The sequence below is a fragment of the Rhincodon typus genome, chromosome 3 (assembly GCF_021869965.1).
Source record: "Rhincodon typus isolate 14 chromosome 3, sRhiTyp1.1, whole genome shotgun sequence".
Taxonomy (NCBI): Eukaryota; Metazoa; Chordata; class Chondrichthyes; order Orectolobiformes; family Rhincodontidae; genus Rhincodon; species Rhincodon typus.
This window is the reverse complement of record NC_063334.1, coordinates 72,890,224-72,902,932: the sequence shown is the minus strand read 5'-3', so window position 1 is coordinate 72,902,932 and position 12,709 is coordinate 72,890,224. Positions and strand designations below refer to the sequence as shown.

The 12,709-nt window shown below is 37.5% G+C and overlaps 1 protein-coding gene across 3 annotated transcripts in view; it reads left to right on the top strand.

Moving 5' to 3' along the window:
- The window catches only part of mcc (MCC regulator of WNT signaling pathway), a 153,169-nt gene that overhangs the window by 14,454 nt on the left and 126,006 nt on the right, over positions 1-12,709 (top strand). The window contains exon 1 of one of the 3 annotated variants that reach the window (XM_020529509.2): positions 5,361-5,729. The exons of the other annotated variants lie outside the window; for them this stretch is intronic. Within the exon in view, the coding sequence (XP_020385098.1) occupies positions 5,673-5,729 (57 nt within the window). The 5' untranslated portion in view covers positions 5,361-5,672. Of the gene's footprint in view, positions 1-5,360; positions 5,730-12,709 lie in introns of those variants that run through there. 3 annotated transcript variants of the gene reach the window in all.

The window sequence follows — 12,709 nt, the reverse complement described above, 5'->3', positions numbered from 1 at the left end:
GTCCCTCCGGAAAGCAGATAAGGGTGGGGAGGGAAAGATGTCTTTGGTGGTGGGGTCGGATTGCAGATGGCGGAAGTGTCGGAGGATGATGCGTTGGATCCGGAGGTTGGTGGGGTGGTACGTGAGGACGAGGGGGATTCTTTTTTGGTTCTTATTGCGTGGAAGGGGTGTGAGGGATGAGGTGCGGGAGATGTGGGAGACACGGTTGAGGGTGTTCTCGACCACCGAGGGGGGGGAAGTTACGGTCCTTGAAAAACGAGGACAACTGAGATGTACGGGAGTATTTTGGTTTGTTCAAGACTTTAAAAAAACTTCTCATTATGGAATCTAGGCTTCCTTTGCAAGGGTGATATTTATTGCCCATAACTAATTTTCCTGAGATTATTGAATGGCTTGCTTGCCCATTTTAGACCTAGTCATGGCATCATTGAGTTAAGTATCCTAGAAATGAAATCCTGCACTCCTGGAACCATCACAAAAGTTAAAATATTTTATCAAAGTATGCAAAATTCCACAATGTTTGACTTTTTAGACCCAGCCTAACAGAAAGCACAGACATACGGCAAAGAACTGCAGATGATGGGGATCTTAAACAAACAATAATAAATTACTGGAGAATTCTGCAGGTCTGGCAGCATCTGTGGAGAGAAGAGTTAACATTTCGAGTCCAGTGAATTCTGAAGAAGGGTCACTGGACTCAACATTAACACTTTTTTGTCTCCAGATGCTGCAAGATCTGAATTTCTGCAGTAGTTTGTTTACTTGTAACAAAGCACAGACCAGGTTTTTAACTTAAGACTTAGTATTTGTTACAAGTAGGTAGATCCTAGCTACAGGTGAATAACTATGAACGGTTGACACAATTCTGCTTGTTAAAACTCTCAAATGCCTCAAAAATTCTTACAGAAAGAACAAAAAAAGCACTGGTGTTATAGATGGAGGGAAAACTGGGAAGACAGTTCAATGGCCATTATCCACAGGATTTGCTGAGATAATCCTCTTGCTTGTCAGGGCTTACAGTTTGTTATTTCTCTTCGGGTATTCTCACTTTCGAGCTGAAGGCACGGAGTAACTGATTCACAAATTGCAAGTCGCTTAGTTACTGGTTAAAAAGCCACAGCCTACAGCAACTGATGAGGGGAAATAAACGGGCTTTCTTCAGGCTTTAATTTGTTTTGTTTTAGTTGCACAGAGAGATGGAAACACACAGAACCTTTCACAAATCTGAAGGCTTCTGGCTGAATACCTTATGCTAGCAAGCTGTTCAGCTACCTAGGAGCCAATCACAGTTCTTGGCATGCAGAAGCCCTTTGCCAACAACTGGTCATGTCTTCATAGACTACTGAGCTACTTGTTGCCAGCTGAATTTCACCTTTTATGCATCGCTGGTGCCAATCCATTCAAGCAGTAGGTAATGGTTACCGTAGATTAACAGCAATGTAAACAGTATTTACAAAAAGTGTTGATAGCTTTCTTTTTTAAAAATGCAGTAATTCTTTCTACACTATTTGCTTTGTAACATAGTCTTTTCCCATTTCAGTCCACAATAAAAAATGATCTTTTTGCCCAAAATATACTTATTAGTGAATCACATGGAGGATGTTATTTAACCATTTTGAGTCTTTTTGATAACTTCATCATGTGCACCAGCTTTGTATTCCCAGATCTATTCCAAGTGTCAAAATCTACAAGTTTCCATGGTACAATTTAAAATTGTATTCTTTGGATTAGCAGTTCAGACCATTGGATTACCAGTACAGTAATTTAACTGATACATTACTGTACAATACAGATGAATTGTAGGTTGATCTTTTGAGAATAATGCCTTCAGAAATGGAAATAAATCAGTTTTCGTCAAAATTAGTTGTTCATAGTACTCTTTAAGTGTCATTAGAATTCTTGTACCAGTGTATCTTCATTAATTGGTCAAAAGGGGGCAGCAGTTCACATTTTGTTATCTAAAGGTACAAATTAGTGCAAACTAATTTCCTCTTGTCTGCAGTGAAATTTTCGGTTCTGAATAAAAGCAAAATAAAAGGGCCGTTTCAAGGGATTGCAGTGATAACATTATGCTGAATGTATAAATAATAGAAATGAATAAGCTTAGAAGAATTACTGAGTGGAAATGTGTGTTTTTGTGAATGATAAAGGAGAAAGTTCAGAATGATAGGTCCCTGGATATAAAATTCTTATTTCAACAGAACAAATTTGTACTTTTAAGATGCAAAAAAGAGCAAAATGTGCTTCACAATAAATAGAGCTTGACATTTTAGATACCGGTAGTTAACTGTAAATTTTGAAACAATAGCAGGAAGAGTTGTGAGATGTTAGTAGACCCACCCACTAAACATCACAAACATTTGTGAGCAAACTAGAGTTGTTAATCTTAGAAACAAATATCTTTAATGTTAAGCTAACTTGAATAAACTTTTCGCTGTCATGAAAGCACCACTTCAGATGAATTCTATGCATCAAACAATTAAAAAAAAATCACTAGGCAAAATCTCAATACATGTGAAATGCACATTCAACCAATCAAAAATTTTTAGGAATTGCTTGAGCATGGTCTCTCCTTTCAGGAAAAGGAACATTTCACTGTCACCTCTGTTGTCTTAATTGAAACCAGGGAATGTTGGGGCAAAATTACTCAGGCAGTACCTTTCCTAAATATGCCCATTTATACTTTGTTAGTTGGGGGAAGCAAAGAGGGCAAAGCTTGGATTTGGCAACAGAAGGACTGTCACGTGTAGTGCTGTGGCCAGCTAAGAAAGGGTGAATTGGTTCCTGTTTTCAGTCACCTTGGTTAGTTATGACAAAGGTTTAAGTTCTTTTTAGCATGAGTTGATAACTCTGTCCAGTGAAAATGTAGTTGACAATTTTTGCTGTGAGCATCATAGAGACATTATCAAGGTTTTTGGAGTTAAGGAATAAATTTATTACTTGCTAACCCCAAGAAAACTAAAGATACAATATAAAGCATCTGATCTTTGTGCAGTCACTTGTGTGCACACAAATGTAGAAAATAGGAGCAGAAGTAGGCCATTTGGCCCATCAAGCTGCTCTGCCATTCAACATGATCACATTGATCCTGTATCTCAATGCCATACTCCTGCTTTCTCTTCACATACCTCTCCACACCTTTAACCTCTTAAAGATCTCATGTTTCCTTCCTAAATATGTTCGATGATTTGACTTCTGCAGTAGGCCGTGATGGAGAATTTCACAGTTTCACCTTGCTGTAGGTGAAGAAATTTCTCACCTTTTAGTCTGTAATGGCCTTCCCCATCTCCTGAAACTGTGACCCCTTATTTCAGATCCAACAGCCAGGTAAAACATCATCCCTGCAACAGTCTGTCCATTCTGAGAATTTTATATGTATTGACGAGAAACCCCCTCATTCTTCTAAATTTCAGTGAACATAAGCCCTGGGAACTTAATCTCTCCTCATATGACAAGTCTGCCATTCCAGGAGTCAGTCAGTTGAACCACTCATCTCTGACAAGTATGTAGCCTTTTTGGTAAGGAGACCATAACTGCATACAACACTCCCAGGTGTGGTCTTACCAAGCTCCAGGACAGCTGCACTAAGACTTCCATGGTCCTGTATTCCATCCCTGTTGCAATGAAGGCCAATATATTAATTGCTTTCCTAACTGTTTCCTGCACCTGCATGCTTGCTTTCAGTGAATAGTGTACAAGGGTATCCAGGTCCCTTGTACATCAGCATTTACAGTCTTATAATTTAAATAATACTTTTTGGTTTTTATCTCCAAAACTGGAAATCTCAGTGTGAAATACTGCATCTGCCATGTGTTTGCTCAATGAACGAACTTGTGTAAATCACCTTGAAAGCACTTTGCATCATCTTCACAATACAAATATCAGTCTCAATCCTATCTAGCTTTTTCATTCTTGCATAATCAGTAATCTTGAAAATTTCTTGATTCCCACATCCAGATCGTTTATGTCTTGTGAATAGCTGAGGTTCAAACACTGTGGTACATCACTTGTCACTGCCTTTCAACTCCGAATAAGACCCACTTATTCCTACTGTGTTCCCTTTCTGCTCATCGGCACACAATCCATGTCAGTATATGACTACCAATCCCCCATGTGCTCTGATATCATACACTAACTTTTTATGTGACATTTTTATCAAAAGCTTTCCGAAAATCCAAATATAACTCATCCACCATTTCTTCTTCCATTCTATTAGTTAATCCTTAAAAGCTCCAATAGTTTTGTCAAACATGATTTCTGTTTTGTGAACCTATGCTGACTCTCTACAATTTGTATTTTCAAAGTGGCTGTTTTCACATCCATTTATTAGTGATTCCAGCATGTTCCCCTGCTGCTTATATTGGGCTAACTGGTCTGTCACTTATGGTTGTCTCCTTCCCTCTTTTTTTTAAATAGTGGAGTTACATTTACCATTGAGCAATCTGTTGGAACTGTTTGGGAATCTACAGAATTTTGGAAGATGACAAACAACACACCCACTATTTCCATGACCACCACCTTTGGTAACCTGGTTTGTAGATTAAAATCACCCATGACTACCATAGCACTCTTGTAGCACCTACTGCTTGGAGCACTGTAGACAACTCCCATTAATGTTTTCAGCTCCTTGTTGCTTCCTAGCTCACTCAGACTGATTCTGCATCTGGATTTTCTGCACCTCGACCCTTCCTCACCATTGCACTGATTTTATCTCTCTAATGATGATGCCCCACCTCCTCTTTCGTTCTGTCTGTTCTTCCAAGTGATTGAATATGTTTGGATGTTCAGTTCCCAGCTTTGGCTATTCTGCAGCTATATCTCTGTAATCATGATCATTGTATCCGTTTGCTATTATTTGCACTGTTAATTTGCCTACCTTAGTAAAAGGGTTGTTGTGAAAGTGCCTTTGGAAGAGAAAATGTCTTGATGAAATATTTTTATAGATTACTTTTTTAATGAACTTCACCCCACATGGAGATTTTGTATATATACTTATTTATTTATATTATCCTTTTTATATCTGTGGTTTATGGTAAATGTACAAAGCAGAAAACATTGCCAAAGAGAATTCTGTTTCAAAGTCCCTCCTATATAGCCCAGAATAAGAGAATGCTCAGTTTAATCTATAAATCACCTATGGTAAAACCTACAAACCTGGGACTGAGCACAGCAGAAATCTAATTTCTGAACACAAATCTTTCTTTGGTGAAGGAGATGGATGGCTTGCTGCTGGAATTGCTGCGTTTACGACAAACCCACCAAATGGGCAGTACTTTCAGTTCCTCTGGGAGGTGCCGTCAGTCTAGCAGCTAAACAGCACACATTCTATGGGGGAGGTACCGTAGCACTGACATGTCTTTTAAGAGAGCACAACAGCGGGGGCTGTACAACTTCCTAATAATTTTTTAAACCAACAGAATTCATTGTTCAACCCATGTTATCACATTTTGTGATAATGTGTTACTTTATGTTCAACTATTCTTCAAGTGGAAGATGTTCGGCTTGTAGAAGATGTCAGCAGGCTTGCATCATTAATTCAGGCTGCGAGTCAGTTTTGGGTTGAAAATGGCTGGCTTTGCTGGAATGTAGCAGGCAGAAGAAGCTAGAAACAGCACTGTATACATGGCTTAAATTGTGGGACATTTCAATTTTGCCTGCTGAAAATCAGCACTATGAGCTCGGGAGTTGCATTTAAATGTGGAACTGATCCAACAACAGAGAAAAATGAGGTGAGAACTGGATAACTATAAAAGTGGATTCTGGGGAAGATGAAACTTTAATGCACTTCATATATCTTTGGATTTTTTAAAGCTTACAGCATTAGTCAGGAAATGATCTGCATGCTTTTGCATTGGCATAACATCAGTTTAGATTTGTCAAGAATCTGTTCGTGAGGAAAAGCAGTTAAGGAAACATATTTAAATGCATTTTGCAGGAAAAATATTTTGAGTAGAGAAATAATAGATTTAAATTTTTATGCTAAATATAGATGATTTAATTAAATTCAGTATACAGGTTATAAAGCTACCAGTTAAAGTCTGTAGTAAATTACAAATCGGTGGCAGCTTTAGTCTTCCTCCTCTTTATTTTTAACAGACAGTGATATTCCAGATGCCAGGATGGAGTTGATTGTTTTCTTAACTGGGGGAAGGGTCAGGAAGTGAATGCTTTAGGGGAGTTTAATGTTCTGACCAAAGATCAGATAGAAGTCTTTTTCCTTGAACGGTCTGTTGAATACATACTCCCTTCCCTTTCCCTACTGTCTGTTTCAGAAATATTTCAGTTTTGCTGAAGTAAGGACTGTCTCCAAGACAGAGTTTAATTTAATTTTGAATTGTCAGTTATGAATTGTAAACTTGCATGTTTTCACTTAGATTCGCATTTGGGAAGAAGGAAAAGTTCTATTTTGTCCCCATTATTTTGGTGTTGTCGTTTTTTTTTTAAATCTCAGAAATTGCAATGGTTTAACGTGATAAATAGGATGAAGTTTCTGTTGATTTTTCTCACGTACTTAAATGTAATTTTTAACCTTTGAATACTGCTAACTAATACTTTTTGTTTGTTCAGAATCCCTCACTGTTTCAATAGTATTGTTGCATCTTTGTTTTGAGTTTCTAACTCAATCATTCCGCTTGCAATAAAGATTTGCAGAATATTAAATGACAGTTATGTCAACTTTGGATCTACCTAAAGACAAAAATGTTACACCTAGATTGTTGTGTTGATTGGAAATGTTTTACAAATCACTATTTTTCACACTTATTTTTTGAATATTTCAAAATTTGCAATAGCAGATTAATATCAGAAGTGTGGAATGGAGAAATCAGTACTGCTTAGAAAGTCATGCATTCAGTGGAGTAAAATTACTGATAGAAGATTTTACTTAAGCCATTGTCATATTTAGAACAGGTGATTTAAATAATGTTACTCTACATATTATGATGCATGAAATAGGAAAAAGGGAACTTTAGTAACTTTATTTTGATTAAATACAGAACATAACATCTGAGTAAATGCCAATCACAGTAATGATCTCCAGGTTTCCAGTGAATATTTGGCAACAACTTTGCTCTAGCTCTGTGATATTAAAATATTTCCAGCTGTTTGGGGGCAAACAGAGCCAATAAGGTAAGTTAGTAAGGCAAATGGGATTTGGGGGTAGGGAGAAAGATATTGAATCGTTGAATTCGGAAAATGGGTCACAGCACATGATTGCACATAAAATGATCACCTCCCTAAATTTAATCCTTCTTCTCCATTGTTGTGCCCTTTCCTGCCTAACAGCTCTGTGGTGTCCCCACGCGCAGCACAATGGTATTTCAAGCAGGCAGCTCACTATCATGTTCTCCTAGGGTAAGAGGGATAAGCAATAAATTAAGCAAAAGTTAGGAATGTTTAGTGAGATTATAAATTGATGTGGATTTTTGAGAAATATTTGGGATATTCAGCTTTTTATAAACATTTTAAAGAAGCTGTTATAGGTCTTAAATCACAAAAAAATTATATGTCATTCCCATCCTTGTAGATGCAGATTAACTGCTAATTTTGGAACAGGTTGAGCTTTTAAAATTCTTGCCCTTCCCTTCAAATCGTTCTCTATCTCCACTCCTCTTGCCTATGAAAGTTTCTCTAACCTGGCATCTTTCCTTCATCCCATGCTTCTCTCATTCTGGTAATTTGAGTAATCTACTTTTCATTTAGCTGTCAGTCTGTGACACAGCCTTTGGTGGTTTATGCTTGCTTGTCAAATTATTTTCTTAAAACTCTTGAAAGTTTCTACATTTTTCTAGTGCTTTTATAAACCTTTTAAATTGCAAATTACGGGACCCTTATTAAAGTGGTGGCTTCGTTGATAATTTGTTCAGTCTATCTCCTAACAACCAACTATGGTGATAGAGACTTGTGGATTGCCTGTACAACTTCCAATGTTGCATCTTTGTATGTAAATTAGTTGCTGTCAAATTAAATATAAATAGCAACAAAAGAATCTCAACAGGATAATCTACAAGTCAAGTACCAAGCAGAAGTGAAAGTTAATTTTAAAGTTGATATAAATTACAAATCAAGTTGAATTATCCGCTGCTAATATTTTTCAAATTTCTTTTGGCCATCTTTCATTGGCCAACATCATTCAGGAACCTATTCAAGTTTTCATGTTAGTATATTGCAAAACTAGAAGATGACAACATTATTTACAAAAACCTAGCTGGCTTAAACAGGTGTGATGTGTTGAGTGATGCTTAATGTCTTGCAAGGCAGGGACAATGAAAAATGTCAAGCTTTCCAATATTTTCTACGTTTACAATGCCTGTGATGGAATTTCCAACCTGTGCCCCTGCACTGTTGAATTATTGAATTTGAGAAGATTTTCAACCTTTACTGTTTGTTGAAGAGACTAGAATTTTTGATTGTTTGTTCTTCTTGTTTGCAGTTTTTAAGCCACCATCTTCATTGAAAGCAAAAATATTCCCAGTGTCAAAACATTTTTAGGCTATTAAGTGTAACAATTTTGTATAAAACATTGAAACTCTTGCCTCATTTTTAGATATTTTTCTGGGGAAGATTGGTTACTAATACAGTAGTGTGCAGCGATAGACATTGTCTATATCAATTTTAGTAAAGGTCTGTGACTAGTGGTGTTCCGTAGGGATTGGTGTTGGGTCCACTGTTTGTCATTTATCTTAATGACTTGGATGAGAATCTAGGAGGAATGGTTAGTACATTTGCGAATGATGATACAGTTGAAGTGAAGAAGGTTGTCTAAGATTTCAAAGAAATCAATGGCCTGAAGAGTGGCAACTAGAGTTTAATTTGGATAAATGGGAGGTTTTACATTTTTTGGTAAAGAAAACAAGGGAAGGATTTATACGATTAATGGTAGACTCCTGAGTAGTGTTGTTGAACAGAGACGTAGAGGCTCAGGTACATAGTTCTTTGAAAGTTGCATCACAGGCGGACAGGGTGGTTAAGGCGTTTAGCACATTTGCCTTCAGTGCTTATTCCATTGAGTATAGGAGTTGGGCCATCATGTTGAGGTTGTACAAGACGTTGGTGAGGCCACTTTTGGAGTACTGTGCACTGTTCTGTTCTCCCTGTAATTAGGAAGCATATTATTAAATTGGAGAGGGTTCAGGAAAGATTTACCAGCTTGTTGCTGGGACTAGGGAATTTCAGTTATAAGGAGAGTGGATAAATGTACCAAAATGCAATACCTCACAACAAACAAGGGTAGGACTTATACAATTAATGGTCGGGCCTTGGGTCGTGTTATAGAACAGAAGGACTTTGGAGTGCAACTATACAATTCTTTGAAGTTTGCATCACATATAGACAGGACGGTTAAAAAGGCATTTGGCACACTTGCCTTCATTGCTCAGTCCTTTTGAGTATATAAGTTAGGAAGGCATGTTGAGATTGTACAGGACATTGGTGAGGTCTCTTGTCTGGAATACGGTGTCCAGTTCTAGTCATTGAGCCATAGGAAGAACATTATCAAGCTGGAGAGGGCTCAGAAGAGATGTTACCAGGATGTTGCTGGGTATAGAAGGTTTGAGTTATGAAGAAAGGCTGGACAGGCTGGGACGTTTTTCACTGGAGCGTAGGAGGTTGAGAGGCACCCTGATAGAAGTTTATAAAATAATGAGAGATGTAGATAGAGTCAGGGGTAGTTGTCTTTTCCCTAGGATGTGGGATTTCAAGACTAGGGGCCACATTAAGGTGAGAGGAGAGAGATTTTTAAAAAGACATGAGAGGCTAATTTTTTTACACAGAGTGGTTTGCGTGTGCAATGAACTTCCTGATGAATTGGAAATGGTACAGTTACAACGTATGAAAGACATTTGGATAGATACCTGAATAGGAAAAGTTTGAAGGGATATGGGCCAGGAGCAGGCAGGTGTGACTAATTTAGTTTGGGTTTATGTTCATCATGGACTGGTTGGACCAAAGGGTCTGTTCCTGTGCTCTGTGACTCTGAGAAGCTGGATAGACTGGGGCTGTCTTCAGTGGATCGTAGGAGGTTGAGTGGTGACCTTTTTATTGAGGTTTTTAAATCATGAGGGGCCTAGATAAGTTGCTTAGGGTTAAGGGAGTTCAAAACTAGGGGCATGTTTTTAAGGTGAGAGGAGAAAGATTTAGAAAAGACCTTTTAGGGGTAACTTTTTCACACAGAGGATGGTTTAGGTGTGGAATAAACTGCCAGAGGAAGTGGTGGATGCAGGTACAGTCACAACATTTTAAAAGACTGTTTAGTTGGGAAACTTTGGCATGGACAAGTTGGACCAAAGGGTTCTGTTTCTGTGCTGTTTTACTCCTTGACTGAGTTTTCTTTGTAAGTGATTTCTTGCATTATGCGTGTTCAGCATTTTTAAATTTGAATTCAAGTAGTGTTTGTGTATATTGTCAATAGTTACTGCAGTTGCATCTTTTGCTTTTACGTTGACAATTCAAAACAAATTGTTCATATTAAGAATGTAGCTAGCAATGTGTACAAGTACAATTTTTGTTCGTGTAGAATTTTATTGATTGTGAAGTATAGAATTGGGCTAAATGGCCCAACTGATCCTTGTTTATGCTTCATGCAATCAGACTTTTTTTGTATTAACTATTAAAAAAAAATCTTTTAATCTATCCTTTTGTACATTCCCCTTAAATGCACCAAGGACACTTAACTCAACTAGACAGTTGTTGTAGCAAGTCCATATTCTAACCTTTCTCTGGATAGAGAAGTTTCTCCTGAATTAGTTGAATTGCGCTTGCAGAGAGCTGGCACTGATGCAATGAGCTGAATGTCGTCTTTGTATTTTAATCATTCAGTGATTACAAGTTAAAAGATTCCATTCCTGAATGGAATTGAGGGCACGGTTAAAGCAAGGGGTTGCAGTGTGTTGGGCTGAGATGAAATGCTATTGTTGAAGATCGTTTTGAGTTTTGTTAGTATAGGAAGCAAGACGTGAAGAAACAGCAACTAAGAGCTAAAGTGGTGAATAATGGGCATGTCCAAATCATAGTTTTCAATTTTGTCTTCTGTGTAATTAAAAATGAACTGACTTCTGCTCCTCTCACATTGTGTTCCTTGAATTACATCCTAATTCTTTCATTTTCTCACCACGCTTTGTGGAATTTGCTATTTGTCTCCTTGTTACTTTCTGTTTATATATGGTATTTTTCTCTTTCACTGTCCTATCCTCTCTCCAGAAAGCTACAGTTAATACGATACACCTCTTATTTGGTAAAGATTTGAAACTGAGATTGGTTGGGTAGATACCTTTGATTTGTATTGTCTCTTAATCTATGAAAAGATGATATCCTGAAATAACAATATCAATAAATTGCTCAAACATAAAGGTGCAGCTAAGTTTAGTCATATTGGAAATTGCAGTTTTAATGTGTAAGAAATTGCATATTTTTAAGACTGTGTTCTGAGAAATTGTCTCCTTACCTAGTAATTGGTAAGAGATTTGGTTTTCTTTGTTTTTAACTTGTTTGTTAGTGTAATCTGAACACACTGGTTCATTCAGTAACTAATGTACATCAGTTGTGTTCATGTAATTTGGACTGTCTGCTTAGAGTTTTACCACGGCCAATACTGTATTGTGAACAACCAATGGGACCCACAATTTGAAAGGATCCACCAATCATTGAGATGTACAGTTCAAGTACCTGGAATTATACTGGCACTGAAAGTCATATACCACATGACTTATTTTTGTGGTGGGCAGAAGCTTTTTTTTAGTGGTGAAGGATAACAGTTATGCTGCTGCTGCATAGTTTTGGTATAAAATAGATAGCTTCGCTGGTTTCTTGATCTTTGAGACATCTTGTCCTTTCAGGGTAATTTAAGGTAGTCTGGACATTGATTGTTGAAACGTGATTGAGGTAATCACTATCGTGCATGGTAGCTTTGCACTTATTTTGGCATCAAAGCTTTGCATTTGACCAAATGGCTTGAGCCTATTTACAAGTTTGTTAGTGAGGACAGTCTTATGATGGATAGAGCTGTAGAAATCCTAATAGGTATGTTGATAGAGTAGCCTCATGGCACATCATTGTAGAGAACTCAGTAGTGGATTTCTCTACCAGCATGTTGAAGGAAGGAAGCTTGTTAGACTGCTCCACATTTCAAAGGTGAATTTGAATATGGAATGGAGCCCAGTAAGGTGTGCAAAGTAATATGTACATGCAGCTGCAGATTCAAACGCATCAAATGTATTATTAATACATTGGAAGTATACAAGGGAGACCAGTTGGGGATTATTCCATTTAAAACCTGTTTCTCATGGAAACCAATGAAAATGTTCATGAGGTTTAGATAGCGTCCCACAGCAAAACTATTTAGGCATACGTGAAGTTGTCAAAACTGAACTCAACTGTGCAAGCTGCCCAATACACATTCATACAATGAATGATCTAGCGATATGACAGAAATGTCTGGTTTCCTTGACTGACACACCAGTGAATAGGCCAGCAATGTCAAATAAGTACAAGGATACCACATTGCTTCTGCAGTAAATCTGTCTTTTCAGCAATGCTTAAATTATGAAGATAATCAATTTAAAATTGACATTGAGGAGGAGAGGAGAGGTTGATGGAGGGGAAGTTGCACGTTTTCATTTTGAAACTTCAGAAGAACTGAACATTTTGTATTTTGAAGCATCTTTTTAAATCCAGCACCCTGGAGCTTTTTCTCAATAGTTGGCTCTGATTTTTG